A 19,017-nucleotide genomic window follows, 5' to 3' on the forward strand; every position below is an offset into this window, starting at 1 on the left:
TGTACAAGTCCTTACCTATTTATATACCATATGGGCCGAGCACGCAGTAGTAGTGAGTACATGTAACTTTAACAATCTGCATGGGTATTTGGCTTGTAAATTATTATTGGAATTAAAGTTAGAGTGTCTTGAAAATTAGTTTGGCTACTCAATCTAGGATTTTATCCCTATTTCCCAGATTAAATGTCTAAAATATCTTCTCTTCTTGTCTCCTACTCCGAGTAAGCTAGCCATTATGTTTGCAATTGGAAAATTATTGTATGTTCAAATATATGAATATAAATGCAAATACTAGCTAGTGAACAGACTCCCAATTAATGTAGAGAGTGAAAACTCATGCTACGCTCACAAAGCCAAACTATTTTTGCGTTTTGCAACATTTTTGACCTTAGCCCAATCATTGGGACGTTCACCAAGCGTGTTCACACACACCCTCTCCAGTGAGAGTATCTACCTTGTAGGTCACTTTGCACTCTTTGTGTGACAAAAAAAAAATTCAAAGGTATTCCTCTCCATGTTAAGGTGGCCCGGCCCTCTATACACTCCCTTTCCCAGTGCTACTGGTTTTAAAGTGTTGTTACGAGTCGCTCCTATCGTTCTTCGCTTTCGCCGACCACGTGACCAAAAGAAACGGAGGTTTTGAAGACGAGAATGCTCCCTATAGTTTTATGAACGCATGCGGGCTGAGGACGAAAGCTTCAGTAATCTGCGCACGCTCAAAGGAAAACGTCATTTTTTTATATAGTTTATGATGTCAGCATGACCACAAAAAGGAAAATAACAGTGAATTTTCTCGCCCTTTCTTCGGGGAAATTCCGTCAAAGTTGGCAGTCTGCTAACAATTTTCTTTTGAATTTAACAGGTTATAAATAGTTAACTTAAGTTGGAACTCGTTTTTTAGGTAAATCTAAAATTCATATCCCGCCGTACTCGATGGACCTTGAAAAGTTTAGAAGATTTCATCGAAGAAAATTCGAGACAATCACAACGCAAGGCCATATAGACGGTGAAAACGCGGTTCATCCAAGACTAAAAACAGGGATCATCAACAGTATGACGACAGAATTTCTGCCGCAAATCAGTGCGGGCCAGTGCGTCGCAACAAAGCTAGTGTGACCTGGTGCAACGTTTTAACTACTGTCTCAGACAAAAATAGGAAATAACGCTTGAAGTGCTTGGTCAGAATACGGACATACCAAATATCAATCCCGTCCCCAGGGCTTCTCGAAGGGACGGACCCTTTGAAGGGGGAGGGGGACCGGGCAGTTTTTTTTTCCAAATTTTACGTTAAACAAATTCTTGAACAAGCTATCGCCCACCTAAGAAAATCATGCACAACCCAGAAAATTGCTTAACCCCACTCCTTCCCTCAATTGAATCATGGTCCATCCCATGTCCCTAAAAACGTAAACCTCAGTGCGCGGAACCGGAAATAAAACTCTTGAAAACCGAGGGAAACTGGTAGTAACCAGTGTCACCCCCAAGTCACGAGAATAGAGTCACGAGTGGGTCACATGCGAGACAGTTTTCCTGTGCCAGGAATATCACTTTCCTGCAGTTTCTGCATGCTGTTGGAGCGTGGTGGGAACGGTGAGTGTGTTTTACGTTTTTTACATATCTATATTTCAAAAAATTGAGGTCCTCGTTGCCGACGTTTTTACGATTTGTTAGGTGAAGAGATGGATAGGAGAGATGGTGCGTTTGTAGAGTCTTGCAAACTTTCATTGCTTTCATAGCTTTTAAGAATAAGCAGCTTTGTACTTTTGATTGATCAGTTCTCTCCAATCTGTTCAAAGGGTTGTGTTACTAACATAATTTTGAAGCTACTTATTGAATTTTTTAAACCTCACCTCAATTGCCTTCCGTGATCATTATTTTACTTCACCAGTTTCCTTCATAGGCGTTAAACGCGTTGTGAATTTGTGCGACTCGCTGATCGTTTCAGCATTTTAATTTCCTCGTGGAAGGAAAAATAAGTAGATTCCAAGAATTTGCAACGACGTCATTCTCGTTTTATGGACCACCTGATGGAACGAAAATGAAATGAGGAAATATGCTTTCACTGTCAATGTCTTTCCGCTTTAAGAGGTGACTATCACGACTTGCAATTTCTCCCCAAATAATTCGTAGAATTAAAGCTCGCACGCAATCTTATGAAGTGATCATCTATTCATAGACCTCGAAACGGAAACTTTCTTGTTTATAATCAAGTACTCTCATTTCGTTAAATTTAACTCCCTTATGTTCTTTGAGGGTGAGTAATTTCTCTCAACTACTTTTTAAGAGGCACTGTGGTCTACATTTTGCAGGGCTAAAACTTGGCAGTCACCAGGTTGTCAGTGGCAACTTAAAACTGAGGTTTATTTGCTGGAAAGGAAGGAAGGAAATTATGCAAGATTTGCTCAAATGTGTCCATATTATTTCTTCACTAAATTAGTCGAAAACTTGTCGCAAAATTGTGACTGAAGAAGAGGACCTATTTAGTTGCCAAACATTTATTTTAGTCAGGATTGTATCCAATTTTGTCTGTTGCAATTTCAAGCCAGTTGTTAGACAGTAGACAGTTGTTCGACTGTAAATTATTAGCGAAACAATTGTTGGGAGATGTAAAAGTGTAAAATCTCTGTAGGGAGGGCAGTGCACTTTGGAATTTCCAAAGGCAAGAGGGGGTTAGAATAATAAATAATCTTTATGCAGGAAGCTCCAGTTGCATTGCGTGATTTTCAGAGTGGTCCCCAGTAACTAAGGTAAAATAGGGTAAAAAATTAATAACTAATCACAATCAAATCCAAGTACTAACAAAAAATGAAAGCAAATGGTCATTTCGAGTTGTTGATTTGCATGATTTGCTAAGAAATGGTTCATTAGATGCACGCATATCAATTGTTCTCTTTCCTGTTGCCATTGTGTATTGCGTGAGGTTTCTACTGTACTAGGAAGCGTGGCTCTAACATTCACCTTGAAGCACTTGAACGTCTTTACCAGCTGGCTCTATAGCCAAAGCCTTTTGAACTTTCAATACAACACTGCTGTCAAGTTGAAATTTAGACTCCATGTGTTAACAATTTTAATAACTCAATTGCTACATACAATGTTGCATACCTCAGTTCAGGTATCAGTTAATCAATGTATATGTATGACTTTTCCAAGCATCACAATGTTATGCAGTATGATTGTACTGCATACTATGATGCTTAATATTGGGCTACGTATTAAATAAGTCTTGCTGCATTGATTTATGTTGTGTCTGGAGTTATAACATACAACCAGGCTGACATACTATCGTTTGTAGAAAGTGAAGTCTTTCCTTGGCACAAATAACCTGTTGTTTGAAATTGCAGTGAATGTTGGAACTGAAGGCTTCTTTAGGGGAGCTTAATATAGCTGCCTCAACTTGAACCAGATATAATGTAGCCAACAGTGAAGGCATTATTTTCTCAGTAAATTAGGTTTCGGATGTTGCCATCTTGGATTGTAATTGGATACTTGAGCGGTAGAGGGTTGGGGCAGAGAGGGGTGGGGGTGGGGCACGTAATATTATTAATTATTTTTCCTTCCCCTTCCCCTTCCCCCTAGCCCATTTTTTTTCCACCTCACGCCAACTCCCTTGGCAAATTTTCCATCACCCCAGCCCTCCACAGTTACCAAATATAAGATGGCGGCCTGATACAAAAATGTGCACTCACACACCCAAAATATGCCTGCACTGCAGGCTAGATACATTTGCAGCTTAAGGGACTTTCCAGTTTATATCATGTAAGCCTCATGGACCACTATAGAATTTCCTGCAGTAAATCAAAGTCCGATAAACTTGCTTAGAAATGGAAAAAAAAAGTTTTGAATGCAGTTCCTTTAAATTTCATTTTTATTTATGTTCTGAGCTTTGTACCTATTTTCATTTTAGGAAGAAATGGAAAACTTGAAAATTATTTTAAAGGGAAAATGTTTTGATTTAAGACCAGAACTATAAATTTCAATACCTTTGGTCATCAAACAGGTTTGATCAAATCATGTCAGATTGAAGTTCTTCTTTCAAATGTTATATAGCAATGTGCACAACAGTACAACTATTAGTTAGTACATAACTTCAATATGATAGAATTGGACTAGTCATCATGACTAGCAAGATTGGGATTGTTCAAGTCCTATTCTGACTGCTAGCTGGTGTTTTTCTCAGTAGTTATTAGTTCATCTCCTCAGTCATGTTTGTACATTTATATCAGAGATAACTGGTCTGCCTCCAGCCCAACTAGTTGGTGTTTTAATCATGTTATGTTCATTTACAAAATAAATTATATTTGTTTCAGTGTTTGCATACTTTGGCCCAGAAAGTATTGGGGGAGCACCAGTTAAGATATTTACCCTATTATCTTTTTAACTTGCTTTAAGCAGACACCTTTCCTAAGTGCACACTTTACTGGTTGCAAGTTAAGGGTGTCCTCTAATGCAAGGTTCAAACTTGTTATTCTCACCTAATAGTTTGTTAAGATTTTGGTAAGGCAGGTACACTTTTAAACTATACTTTTTTTCACAAACAGCAGTCCAACTAGGTCTAAAATCTATGGTAATCTTGGAGTGCTCATCCTATTAATTATACTTCTTTTGACAATTAAGTATATAGATGTTGTAGGTCAAAATGATTTTAACTTAGTTTGATTCTCAATTTCCTTTGTCTTCAGTAGCCCTAATTATGCATGATCCATGAATAATTTGGGAGACAAAGGAATTTCATTTTAGCCTGAATTTCATTTTGATCCACAAAATATGCATCCACAGGCAGATACATACACCTGTACTACAGTAGTAATGCGATACTTTCGAGTGTGATAACATGGAATAGGCTGATTTAGCAACAGGACAAGAAGGTCAGATGACAATTGCAGGGCATGCTGAATAACCTGGATTCTGTTCTAATTTGACCATATTTGGGTATTTGTACACAGCGTGCTGTCGTCAAGTGAGGTTCCTGTTCTCTTGCTAAATCAGCCTAATACCCCACAAATCTCTTGTATTTTCTCAGGGTACCCACAAGTCTTTAGGTAAGTCTCAGTTTATGGGCAAGCGTGTTTACCAAGAAAATACAAGTGACAAGTGGGATATTCCGTGATGTACTACTCAAAAGCTTATACCAATCCATAGAAAATACAGTGGCCAAGACAATCAATGTGACATATACACGGCACACAATGGGAAGGTTGGATGTATTACCATCAAATATAAAATTGCTAATCCTGTTTTCTGATTGGCGGTATTTTCTATGGCATGGTATGAATGTTGGTACACTGCACCATTGTGCCTAGATCCCAATGTGATACATGTACAAGACACTGTCCAAGTCTGTGTTAAACAAGGGCCTCTGATTGATCTAACCAGCCAGATGTTTTTTTTTTTTTTTAATGTTTCTAATATTAAGGCTTTTCTTGTTCAGATGAAGTGGTGCAAGGAATCAGTGTTAACACTGCTCTTTAGCGTCGTGATTTTGTCCTGTGCCAAGGATAACCAATGTCCTGGAAGCAAAGCAAGTTGTCCTGATGACTCCACTTGCTGTCATCTGCACGACGGCAGCTATGGTTGCTGCCCTATTAAGAATGCCGTCTGCTGTCAGGATTCTGTTCACTGCTGTCCTGCTGGATACTCCTGTGACGTTATAAAGGGTGTCTGTCAGCTGGGTGACAAGTCAAAGCCTTTGCTGAAAAAGATCCCTGCAATTCCAACTGTGGTATGTTGATGATTTATCTTTCTATTCACTAACTATAACCCGTCTATTGTACTCAAAGTTCGAGCATGCTTGGTCTACATTTATTTACAGGCCTTCTGACAGGGTGCAATAAAAAAAAACAAATTACATGAAATTTTCGGGGCAGGTTATTAGCTAAGAATGGGCTGTTATGCAGTAAATTATGCAAATTGTGCGTACTTTTTTCCTCCTCTATTTTAAGCATATTTTACTAGGTTTCATAAGAAGAAAACTACTTTTGGGCTGCTCCAACGACAAATTGAACCTAAAGGAACAAGAATTAAGCATCTACAGTATGCATAAATTGTGATAAAAAAGACATGATCAGCCACATTTGCCCCAAATTGTCTCATGATTCATTTTCCATTTTTTTTGTTGTTTTGTTTTTTTGCTGTGAGTAACAAAATTCTCCTTTAGTTAGCTTTTGTCAAATCTCCCTTCATATGAATTGAGAGAATCTGAAGATTGTTCTTGAATTTACCAGTAATGCAATGAGAAGTTTTGAATACTTGATGACAACTTTTTAAGGGATGACACATTGTGTGACATCATTGCTTTATGCTGGCATGCATGCATTCCTTTGGATAATGATTTCACATAGTTTGTCGCGCTTATGTCCGTGCGCGACATAAGCGCACGATTTATCCCCCTGTGGAAGCGAAATGCACTCTGGGAGTTCCTTTGCTGCTTTCCTTTGCTGTTTGTAGGTTCAGTGGAGTGCTTTTAATTGTAGCTTTTAAAAGAAGATTTAAGGGTGGATTTTGGGTTGAACAGTATCAGATAAATTTGGATTCATGGGCAAGCTCGTAATAAGAACATATCCTCCATACATACAAGTTTAGATAGACAAGTAAGTTGCACAGGCGATAGTTGAAGGCTTTGCAGCTTTCCTTTGCTGTTTGTAGGATCAGCAGACTGGTTTTAATCAATATGACAAGTATATAGTTAAAACAACAAATTAATTTCTGGTGAGGTAATTAGTGTTGCCAAATATTTTTAACGATAATAAGGTGTTGATTTCAGAGAGAGTAACATTCCTTTACGGGTTGCCTTTGCGGCTTTTCTTTGCTGTTTGTAGGATCAGTGGAGTGCTTTTAATTTCAGCTTTTAAACAAAGATTTGGGGGTTGATTTTGGTTCATACAGTGTCGGATAAATTTGCAGCCATTGGCAAACTCGTAATAAGAACATATCATCCATACATACAAATTTAGATAGACAAGCAAGTGGCACACACAATAGCTGAAGGGTCTACATAAAATTTACAGATTGGTATCGCAGTTGTACATGTACTTTTGCCAGTCCTGAAGTGAATTGAATGAGCATTGTATGAGCACTGAAATATACAGTTTAAAGTAGTGATAATGAAGTCAGGGTACGATTCATTTGCAGTTTTCAGTTTTTTATGAAGTTTTGGAAATGTGCTGTTTTATATTTTCTGTCAACGAAAGAGTGGTTGTGATTAAACAATCGATAATCGTTTTGTCAGGGTAAAGACAATACGAATGTTCAGCGATGACAAGTATACGGTTAACAACAAATTAATTTTCTATGAGGTAATTAGTGTTGCCAAATATCTTTAAAGATAATAAGGTGTCGATTTCAGAGAGAGAAACTTGTACTTTGCGGCTTTCCTTTGCTGTTTGTCGGATCAGCGGAGTGCTTTTAATTTCAGCTTTTAAACGAAGATTTGGGGGTGGATTTGGTTTATACAGTGTCAGATAAATTTGGGCTCACAGGCAAACTCATAATAACATATGTTCGATACATACGATGTTAGATAGACAAGCGGATCGCACACGCGATATGACAAGTTAAGAGAAAATGATTTTCTTTTGGACAAGTATATGGTTAAAACAACAAATTAATTTCCAGTGAGGTAATTAGCTTTGCCAAATATCTGTAAAGATAATAAGGTGTTGATTTCAGAGAGAGGAACTTTTCAGCAGAGTGCTTTATATTTGGGTTGGTATATTATGCTGACTCCTAGCACATGGATAAACAAGATGGGCCTGGTACATGAACTACTTGAATGAACCACCAATGGACTACCCTAAATGTAAAACCCTAAAATTTCTAACCTAAAAGTTTAAGAATCAATTTGTCTGCTCATGTTCCAATCTTCTAGGAACAATTTTTAAACGTCATCACTTCTGCATGCATTGCGTGCTGTTTATTTTGTATGTTGTGCTGCCATCAGCATTAGGGGTCATAAGAGAACTCAGAATCTCTTCCAAGTACTCTTTCTCTTTCTTCCTTTTTAAAAAAGGCAAGTTCAAAAGTAGGGACTGCTGCTTTTTCTCTTTTTTTGAAATTTCTTTTCTTTTCCGTTCAAAACTTTATCTAAATTCTCTTCACAGAAACTTTGAAAATGTACAGAAGCTGCCACCATTTTTTTAGCCTACCCACTATCCGCAACAGAATAGACCATGAGTAGGGTAGCCAATAAGAGAGTGGCCTTCTTGATAGACTGCTAGTAGATTTAAATGATTGTATACCAAAACCACACTCAACTCTTTGTAAAGCTGTGTCATTAGTACGCAATTAGTTGAATTACACAGTCTCCTTAGTCATCCTGTTACAACACTCAATCCAGATAAATGAAATAATACATCAATTCAACATAAATAGGTTTTAGCAGGATCGCATTGACAAAGTGGCACTTCATCGACCGCTTCTGGATCTAATTGATTTACATGTATATCATTATTGTGACCCACAGAACGAGATTGCTGAAGGGAATGTTGTCATTTGTGCTAGTGGTGAGGGGCAGTGCCCCCCTGACCACTCCTGTTGTTCTGTACCAGGGAGTGACCAGGTCCACTGCTGCCCTGGTGGATACTCGTGTGAGAAGGGCCTGTGCCAAGAATCCAGTATTGAATTTCCTGCAGCCATCTTTAGTTCATCTGCGGCTAAAATTGTGAAATGCAATCAGGAGTTTGCTTGTCCTGAGAGGTAATGCTTGATGTGCATGCAACTATTAGCATTGCAAGGCGTTACGATACAGAACTTTTCCCTGTTATCTTAAGTTTGGTTTGAGTTTGTTCCAGTCAAAGGTGCACATGGCCATCAGTTTTTGTATTACTAGTGGGCCACAATGCAGCTCTCTAAATTGTGAGTATGGCAGCTGGTTAAATACCTACAGCTGTATGCACTGCATGCACAAAATATAATTTTTATTCCATTTCGCTTTTTTGTGTTTCAAACAGCTCTCTAGACTTGCTACAAGTTGACCTTTGCTTAATCCTTTGCTTAGTCATCTCCCTCAAGCAAAACGAGAGGGTAATCTTCGAGCAATGAAGTCGCAATTGCAAGCAACGTACATGTAAGTCATGAAAGGTCAATGGCAAAACCAACAAGGCAGGAAAGAGTAATTGGAAAGGCCTTTTTGAAAGTCTAACAGCTCTCTTGCACCCTCACCCATACTTATAGTATGTAACATATAATATGGGACAGCTATAGACCCTATTCATAAATGGCTGCCAATTAAAAATTCTCATTTAAGTATTTAAATTAGTCCAACTTACCTCGTTTTTGAGTTGATAATTCAGAAGAATTTTTACTCTCCAAGGAGGTTAGCTGGGCTAATTTAAATGCACACAAAAGAATTTTAAATTGGCAGCCATTTATGAATAGGGTCTATAGTTTGATTGTTTTCATTCATTGATTAAACGTTGTATTTGTTCATTTTAAACTTGTAGGCACACCTGCTGCAAAGCTGATAAGAGCTACTTGTGCTGTCCTTTCCCACAAGCTGTTTGTTGTTCTGACCACCTGCATTGCTGTCCAAGAGGTTTCAAATGCTCTCCTGATGGGAAAACCTGCTCATCAGGTGTTTATACCCTACCTGCTCTTTCTGCGTCATCACCAATGTCTTTGAAGAAAGGTTTTAGTAAACTTCTGCATCTGATGATGGTAAAGGTTGCAAAAAGAGGAAAGTCGCCCTCTGTAGAGCGTCCTAAGTTGTCAGTTGTCAAGGCTTCAAAAATGCGTGACAGTGTTGTTTGTCCTGATGGTGAGTCAGAGTGTCAAAGTACCCATACATGCTGTGAAAGTTCTTCAGGGCTATGGGGCTGTTGTCCACTTCCACATGCACTTTGTTGCAACGATGGGGTGCATTGCTGTCCAAAAGGATACTTTTGCTTTCCTTCAGCTGGAACTTGTTTAAAGGAAACCAAACGAATTGCTGTATTACAGACGTCGCCAGCATCCAAGAGGACAAGTGACCTTCACAGTGTTGTTTGTCCAGGTGGGCAATCGCAATGTCCCGATGGAAACACATGTTGTAAACTTTCCTCAGGACAATGGGGTTGTTGTCCACTTCCACGAGCAGTCTGCTGCAGTGATGGAATACATTGCTGTCCTAATGGATACACCTGCACTGGTGGATATTGTACAAGAGGAAGCAAAGTCTTGCCTTTGTTAGAGAAGCTACCAGCTTCAAAAAGACACGTTGATGTGAGCAGTGTTGTTTGTCCAGATGGGGAATCTGAGTGTCCAGATGGAAACACATGCTGTAAGCTTTCCTCAGGACAATGGGGTTGTTGTCCTCTTCCACAAGCAGTTTGCTGCAGTGATGGAGTTCACTGCTGTCCTAATGGATACACTTGCGATGTTTCTGCTGGAACCTGTAGTCAAGAAAGCAAAAGTACACCTATTCTAACAACGCTGCCAGCATCAAAGAGAAAGGTTGACGTGGACAGTGTTGTTTGTCCAGATGGAGTATCTCAGTGTCCAGATGGAAACACTTGTTGTAAACTTTCTTCCGGACAATGGGGTTGTTGTCCTCTTCCGCAAGCAGTCTGCTGCAGTGATGGAGTTCACTGCTGTCCTAATGGATACACTTGCGATGTTTCTGCTGGAACCTGTAATCGAGAAAGCAAAAGTATACCTATGTTAACAAAGCTGCCAGCATCAAAGAAAAAATTGGATGTACATAACGTTATTTGTCCTGATGGGCAATCAGAATGTCCAGATGGAAATACATGTTGTAAACTTTCTTCAGGACAATGGGGTTGTTGTCCTCTTCCACAAGCAGTTTGCTGCAGTGATGGAGTTCACTGCTGTCCTAATGGATACACTTGCGATGTTTCTGCTGGAACCTGTAGTCAAGAAAGCAAAAGAATACCTATTCTAACAACGCTGCCAGCATCAAAAATGAAGGTTAATGTGGACAGTGTTGTTTGCCCAGATGGAGCATCTGAGTGTCCAGATGGAAACACATGCTGTAAGCTTTCTTCAGGAGAATGGGGTTGTTGTCCACTTCCAAAAGCAGTCTGCTGTAGTGATGGAGTTCACTGCTGTCCAAATGGATACACTTGCGATGTTTCTGCTGGAACCTGTAGTGAAGGAAGCAGAAGTATAGCTATGTTAACAAAGCTGCCATCATCAAAGAGAAAACCTGATGTGAAAAGCATTGTGTGCCCTGATGGGCAGTCGGAATGTCCAGATGGAAACACATGTTGTAAACTTTCCTCAGGACAATGGGGTTGTTGTCCTCTTCCACAAGCAGTCTGCTGCAGTGATGGAGTTCACTGCTGTCCTAATGGATACACTTGCGATGTTTCTGCTGGAACCTGTAGTCAAGAAAGCAAAAGTACACCTATGTTAACAAAGCTGCCAGCATCAAAGAAAACATTGGATGTAAATAACGTTATTTGTCCTGATGGGCAATCGGAATGTCCAGATGGAAACACATGTTGTAAACTTTCCTCAGGACAATGGGGTTGTTGTCCACTTCCAAAAGCAGTCTGCTGTAGTGATGGAGTTCACTGCTGTCCTAATGGATACACTTGCGATGTTTCTGCTGGAACCTGTAGTCAAGAAAGCAAAAGTACACCTATGTTAACAAAGCTGCCAGCATCAAAGAAAAAATTGGATGTAAATAACGTTATTTGCCCTGATGGGCAATCGGAATGTCCAGATGGAAACACATGTTGTAAACTTTCCTCAGGACAATGGGGTTGTTGTCCACTTCCACGAGCAGTCTGCTGCAGTGATGGAATACATTGCTGTCCTAATGGATACACCTGCACTGGTGGATATTGTACAAGAGGAAGCAAAGTCTTGCCTTTGTTGGAGAAGCTACCAGCTTTAAAAAGACACGTTGATGTGAGCAGTGTTGTTTGTCCAGATGGGGAATCTGAGTGTCCAGATGGAAACACATGCTGTAAGCTTTCCTCAGGACAATGGGGTTGTTGTCCTCTTCCACAAGCAGTGTGCTGCAGTGATGGAGTTCACTGCTGTCCTAATGGATACACTTGCGATGTTTCTGCTGGAACCTGTAGTCAAGAAAGCAAAAGTACACCTATTCTAACAACGCTGCCAGCATCAAAAATGAAGGTTAATGTGGACAGTGTTGTTTGCCCAGATGGAGCATCTGAGTGTCCAGATGGAAACACATGCTGTAAGCTTTCTTCAGGAGAATGGGGTTGTTGTCCACTTCCAAAAGCAGTCTGCTGTAGTGATGGAGTTCACTGCTGTCCAAATGGATACACTTGCGATGTTTCTGCTGGAACCTGTAGTGAAGGAAGCAGAAGTATAGCTTTGTTAACAAAGCTGCCATCATTGAAGAGAAAACCTGATGTGAAAAGCATTGTGTGCCCTGATGGGCAGTCGGAATGTCCAGATGGAAACACATGTTGTAAACTTGCTTCTGGAGAATGGGGCTGCTGTCCACTTCCACGAGCAGTCTGCTGTAGTGATGGAATACATTGCTGTCCTATTGGATACACTTGCGATGTTTCTGCTGGAACCTGTAGTCAAGAAAGCAAACGTACAGCTATGCTAACAACGCTGCCAGCATCAAAGAGAAAGGTTGACGTGGACAGTGTTGTTTGTCCAGATGGAGTATCTCAGTGTCCAGATGGAAACACTTGTTGTAAACTTTCTTCCGGACAATGGGGTTGTTGTCCTCTTCCACAAGCAGTTTGCTGCAGTGATGGAGTTCACTGCTGTCCAAATGGATACACTTGCGATGTTTCTGCTGGAACCTGTAGTCAAGAAAGCAAAAGTACACCTATGCTAACAACGCTGCCAGCATCAAAGAGAAAGGTTGACGTGGACAGTGTTGTTTGTCCAGATGGAATATCTCAGTGTCCAGATGGAAACACTTGTTGTAAACTTTCTTCCGGACAATGGGGTTGTTGTCCTCTTCCGCAAGCAGTCTGCTGCAGTGATGGAGTTCACTGCTGTCCTAATGGATACACTTGCGATGTTTCTGCTGGAACCTGTAATCGAGAAAGCAAAAGTATACCTATGTTAACAAAGCTGCCAGCATCAAAGAAAAAATTGGATGTACATAACGTTATTTGTCCTGATGGGCAATCGGAATGTCCAGATGGAAACACATGTTGTAAACTTTCCTCAGGACAATGGGGTTGTTGTCCTCTTCCACAAGCAGTTTGCTGCAGTGATGGAGTTCACTGCTGTCCTAATGGATACACTTGCGATGTTTCTGCTGGAACCTGTAGTCAAGAAAGCAAAAGTACACCTATTCTAACAACGCTGCCAGCATCAAAAATGAAGGTTAATGTGGACAGTGTTGTTTGCCCAGATGGAGCATCTGAGTGTCCAGATGGAAACACATGCTGTAAGCTTTCTTCAGGAGAATGGGGTTGTTGTCCACTTCCAAAAGCAGTCTGCTGTAGTGATGGAGTTCACTGCTGTCCAAATGGATACACTTGCGATGTTTCTGCTGGAACCTGTAGTGAAGGAAGCAGAAGTATAGCTATGTTAACAAAGCTGCCGTCATCAAAAACAAAACCTGATGTGAAGAGCATTGTGTGCCCTGATGGGCAGTCGGAATGTCCAGATGGAAACACATGTTGTAAGCTTGCTTCTGGAGAATGGGGCTGCTGTCCACTTCCACGAGCAGTCTGCTGCAATGATGGAATACATTGCTGTCCTAATGGATACACCTGCACTGGTGGATATTGTACAAGAGGAAGCAAAGTCTTGCCTTTGTTAGAAAAGCTACCGGCTTCAAAAAGACACGTTGATGTGAGCAGTGTTGTTTGTCCAGATGGGGAATCTGAGTGTCCAGATGGAAACACATGCTGTAAGCTTTCCTCAGGACAATGGGGTTGTTGCCCACTTCCAAATGCTGTCTGTTGTAGCGACGGAGAACATTGCTGTCCTGATGGATACACATGCGATGTCTCGGCTGGAACCTGCAGTAAAGGGAGCCTAAGTATAAGTATGTTTAAGAAGGTGCCGGCAGTGGAGAAAACTACTGACGAGAAGGGATTTGATGGCATAGTCTGCCCTGATAAAAAGTATCACTGTCCGAAAGGAAACACATGCTGTAAGCTTTCCTCTGGAACATATGGATGCTGCCCTTTGGAAGATGCTGTTTGCTGCAGTGATAATAAGCACTGCTGCCCTGAAGGATACACTTGTGACGTGAAGGAAGGTTAGTTGATCCACGTCCTGTTTTTTGTCTTTCTTTTTCGAACATGAGAGCACGAGAAGGGGAGAAGAGGGTGATGTTATAAGTAGTAAAAATTATATTAATCGGCTGAAGCATCCTGGTTAAAAAAATTGGGTTTTGTTTAGGCCGGTTTTCATTAGCGCATAAGCAACTTACGTAGACTGTGTAAGATGTTAATAATTAGCGCCTTTTGATAAAAAATGCCCCAACAAAAGGCACTACTTGACAACACCTTACTACGTTTGTGTATGGTGCTCGTGCACGTGCTGGTGCTGGTGCTCGTGCACCTACTCGTGCTCGTGCTCGTGCTCGTGCTCGTGCTCGTGCTCGTGCTCGTGCTCGTGCTCGTGCTCGTGCTCGTGCTCGTGCTCGTGCTCGTGCTCGTGCACGTGCTCATGCACGTGCTTTTGCTCGTGCACCTGCTCCTGCTCGTGTTTATGCTCCTGCTCGTTCTCGTGCTCGTGCTCGTGCACGTGCACGTGCTTGTGCTCGTGCTTGCACTTGTGCTTTTGCGTAGTGAATACCATGCTGAAAGCAAAGTCGTTAATAGTTGAACACTTAGTAAGACTTAGTAGAAACCATGAATAGATTGGCAACTATAGATTCGTGTTATGCCGGGAAAACTAAAAATGTTTCTTTTTGGCAGGTAAATGCAATAAAACCGCTGAACACATCAACATGATAAACAGCATCCCAGTTATTAGGACGTCAACAGGTATGTAAGGTTAATGAAAAGTACCCTCATCCCTTGTATAACTAATTATGCGTTCAGCGACGATTTGCAACCAGCCACACGTCTTCATACAGCGATGAGAGCAGTACAGCTGCCATTAGATAGATGGAATTCTCTATTCCACGATTGTGTTGAGTTGCTAGTTGGCTTGAATAGCTTTCCAGGTAGCTTGAGTTTCTTCAGGTGGTTGTTACCATGGATTCCAAATATCGAGAGGCCAGTATTCCTGCACAGATGGTCAGATTTCAACCCAGAGCACGCACATCGTGGCGCCTGTCAGCCAGTCTGTCTGTTTGTCTTTTTGTCTGTCTGTTTTTCTGTCTGTCTGTCTGTCTGTCTGTCTGTCTGGTTGGTTTGTCGGCTGGTTAGCTAGCTCACTAGGTTGACCTAGTTCATTTGCCTGATTGGCTGGTTGGCACAGCTTTTGTCTGGACACGAGTCCGTTGGTGGGAGCGTCTGTTTCTCTATCTGTCTTTTTACTCATCGGTTTTGGTTTCTTTTTCAGTTTCCCTGGCCCCTTCTAATCCGACTTCTATACTCTGATAGAATATTTGTTTTAGCCAGTGAAAGCGCGCGCAGAATCCAATCAATTTTGTCGTTTTATTTTTGTTATATTTCAGATGCTGAAGTCAGGTACATAAATTGCCCTGATGGATCTACCTGTATGGATTACGAGACATGTTGTGAACTCCCCGGCGGGGGATTCGGCTGCTGTCCTATGCCACACGCTGTGTGCTGTTCAGACCACGAGCACTGCTGTCCTTGTGGATATAGGTAAAACAACATCCCAGCTCTGCTGTTACTTAAATTTCATGTTGGCGGAATGCGGCTTCCTTTCACCACGATTCTATGACCTGTTTGCTGTGCAATGACCTGTACTTGGTTAGGAAATAGGCGACATTTTTTCGTTGTTTGCATCTTCAGCCCATAGAAATAAAGTCACCAAACGTTCAAACTTCGAGTGGAACCGTGAGTGGCTTCACTGCAGTGTTATGGAGAATTTATCGCGATATTTGTGTAGAATGTAGGCGATTTAAGTTGTCTCATACAATAACGTAAAATGTTCCTCGGTAACAAAGGACTGGATTTCGGCATGGTCATACTTCCTTACATCTGTTGCCTTTTTTTTGCAGATGTGACCTGGCCGCGGAGATGTGCGTTACTGGAAACGTCCGTCTTCCGATGATGAAAAAAATGAAATCTGCTCGCCGACCAAAGACTGAGCATGTAAACATCGACGAAAAAATCCACTTCATTCCTGGACGCACGCAGGCCGGGGACGATGATACAGTACTGTGGCTGGAGCGTCCTTGAAAGGCGAAGCGTCTCTGAAATGGACAAATTGACACGGACCGAGAAACTTTCTACAGAATAAGTTTAAAACAGCTTCTTCAAATGGTTTGATTTATTTTCTTTAGTTTGTTTGTTTGTTTTTAATTTTGGTGACGCTGATTCGATGCTGGGTGATTGTTCGATTTCTTGTATGACTTGCTCGAACTTGGTGATTTCCTTTTATTTTTCTTGGTAACTTTTAGTGCGTCAATGATTTTTCACTTTTAGAGGACCGCGCTTAACCAGTGTGCTTTGCGAACGGACTCTACATTTGCGCAATCTCCCTTATCGCAGAATCTACCTGTTTCAGAAAACTGTGTGGGATTTTTTGGAAACATGGTACAGACAGGCTGATCTTCCGCGGAATGCATTCAGTTAGTCAAAGAAAGAAAATGTGCAATATTAGGGAAATTTCGATTTGTAGAAAAAAATCAGTCATGTTATGGTAATTCCACGGGAGGTTATGCATGGGTGACTGAGAGAAACAACGCGCAAAGCACGCTGAATGAACGTTGCTCTTTTAGAAGACCACATCTCATCGCGTTATTCCTGTTTTAACGTCATCCAAGGATGTGGTATGGGAGAAAAATTATTGTTCAGCAAGTTAGAATAGGACGGAGAGCTTCTGAAGAGAATAATAAGATACGGCAGACTAGTTGATTCGCCGTTAAAGATCAACTACGGCTTTACAAATGATATGTTGTGCTTAGTTACCAATTGTCTCAGGGGACATTTAAGCCCTGGTTTGAAAATCCCAAAATTTAATTGTTCATTTTGCAAAGCTTTTCTTCCAGTTGTTTTGTTGTTTTTTTTTTATGGTTATTTTTTTGTTTGTTTGTTTGCTTTTTCCAAATTGTGATTGATACTGTTTGTTTGTTTTTTGTAATTATTATTACCATTTTTGTACGGATGTGTGACGTAGTTTTTTCGAAGTAATTTCCTTTGTAACGATTTTTTTTACTTAACTGAATACGAAAATGTTTTTGCATCTGTTGCCGCTTGATGTTTCGTTTCAAATTGGAAGGCCTCTTTGGATATTACACGGCTTCACTTAATTTTTTTTGTTTTTTTTATTTTTGGAGCTTGACAAAGAAGAAATAAAGCAAATGAAATAAAACGCATTCCGAGAAATCGTTTACGAAGTACCAAATCTTCGGCCACTTAGTGATCGGAGATTTCTTCAGCCGTCTACGAAGGCTTATCGAGTATGTCAGCCAAAGTGAATTCCGTAAGCGATACTAGTTCTTTAATTACATGATAGAAAAGGGTGTTTTGAACACAAGTTAAGAGAGTCGTGGTGTTGAGTGGTTCGAGCCTAGCTAATGACCTTAACATTAGTAGAACTTATAGTCTTACTAGTGAATTGTAAGTAATTACTGGCGATCTGTTTTGAGTTGCACTGTAGGTTAGAAACGCCAGATAAAAACACTAGGATTTACTGCTTTTTTTTATTATTTGTTTGTGAGCTGCCCGTCGAGTTATTCTTTGTAGAAGCCTGAGAATTAGTTATCCCCGATCGTGCCCGGGTTAGCTCGTAGACTATTTTTCGATCGACTTTTCGTAAACGAGACGCTTAGCGGTTTCAGTCAGCGTCCTAATTGTCAGCGTGTCTTGATAGTTCTTTTTTGCACGGGCAAAGCCTGTTTTTCATCTTGTAAGGAAACAAAGTCTTAGTTAATTAATGAAATGTTAAACGTAATAAAGTTAATTTGTTTGAATGCACTCTTCCTTGTCGCACTTGTTAAGATATTTTAAATCTTATTTTAACAAGCTTTAGAAAATAGCGTAAGAAAAAACGCGCGCTGATTGGTTAAAAATTGTTTCTGTGTTTAAAACAATTAGATTATGAGCTCGAGACGATAGTTGACGAGGGCACAGCTGGAGTCAACTATCAAGCATAGAAATCGAGAGCGAATAATCAAATTGTTTTCACTACAGATCACATTTTCTCTCCTCAGTAACGGGACTGAAAAAATGGAAATTGAGGATTTTTGAAAAATATTCACTTCTTACTTTAGGCTATTAGGGAGCCTACGAGGTCAGTGTAAATAACAAAGGACTTGTTCCTGCTATATTTTGTGCTTCGCAAGAGTTGCCACGATTAGAGCTGGACCCAGCGAGAAACACGTTCCGCTTAGTATTCGACCCAGATCCCTTGGAGCCACACGACTGTTCGTTCAATGGTAACCGTTGTCCTTGTAAGATTGTACCCTTCAAGGGCAAGCAGTGAATCAAAGGGCCTTTTTCTTCTGGTGGAAAGGTGTATCTCTGGGTGCGTTCCTTTGGGATGATCTGGATCAGGATCAGTGATCCAAGATCACTCTGATCATGGTGCATCAAAGGAACCGAAGAATCCGTGACTAGAGTGGATTCGTCGGTTACTTTGATGCACCATCCCACGGATCACCCCAAAGGAACGCACGCTGTATCACTGAATAAACCAGATTTATTGAGTGACGTGGAACTAACATATAATTATGTATTATCAAATGGCAATGATACTGACAACTCGAGGCTATTTCGAAAGTGTAAGTATAATGTTTATTCACTGAATAAGCCCCACATCAATGCCCTGGGATTTTTTCAACTTTTCCGATCTTAAGATCTGCCACGTTAACACTGGTTCTTGCTTTAAAAAGCGTTCAAAACAAACAATTTTTACATCACCGTGCACCCGCAACTTTGTTTGAAAGTCGTTTCTACTAGCTAGCTACCTTACTTAAATCTAATTTTATCATTGCGTTCAACGACTTTCTTCAACTATTCCTTAAAAGCCATGGTATTG

General features: G+C 40.6%; 1 protein-coding gene across 1 annotated transcript; it reads left to right on the top strand.

The window, feature by feature from the left end:
* Positions 1-994: 994 nt before the first annotated feature.
* LOC145488621 (uncharacterized) lies at positions 995-17,954 on the top strand. Its single transcript, XM_081467515.1, has 7 exons — positions 995-1,590; positions 5,429-5,719; positions 8,459-8,691; positions 9,438-14,149; positions 14,814-14,882; positions 15,521-15,674; positions 16,034-17,954. Exons 2-7 carry the CDS (start codon positions 5,429-5,431, stop codon positions 16,212-16,214), a joined length of 5,640 nt encoding a protein of 1,879 aa, XP_081323641.1. The 5' UTR covers positions 995-1,590; the 3' UTR covers positions 16,215-17,954.
* The last annotated feature ends 1,063 nt before the right edge of the window (positions 17,955-19,017 follow it).

The sequence above is a fragment of the Orbicella franksi genome, chromosome 5, assembly GCF_964199315.1.
Source record: "Orbicella franksi chromosome 5, jaOrbFran1.1, whole genome shotgun sequence".
NCBI lineage: Eukaryota > Metazoa > Cnidaria > Anthozoa > Scleractinia > Merulinidae > Orbicella > Orbicella franksi.

What these genes read in the sequence shown, in the direction of transcription:
- LOC145488621 (XM_081467515.1), top strand. Translation starts at nt 5,429, where the DNA reads ATGAAGTGGTGCAAGGAATCAGTGTTAACACTGCTCTTTAGCGTCGTG. An exon ending in TCCCTGCAATTCCAACTGTG is followed by an intron (nt 5,720 to 8,458) that starts GTATGTTGATGA and finishes TGTGACCCACAG; the next exon opens with AACGAGATTGCTGAAGGGAA. An exon ending in TGCTGTCCTTGTGGATATAG is followed by an intron (nt 15,675 to 16,033) that starts GTAAAACAACAT and finishes TTTTTTTTGCAG; the next exon opens with ATGTGACCTGGCCGCGGAGA.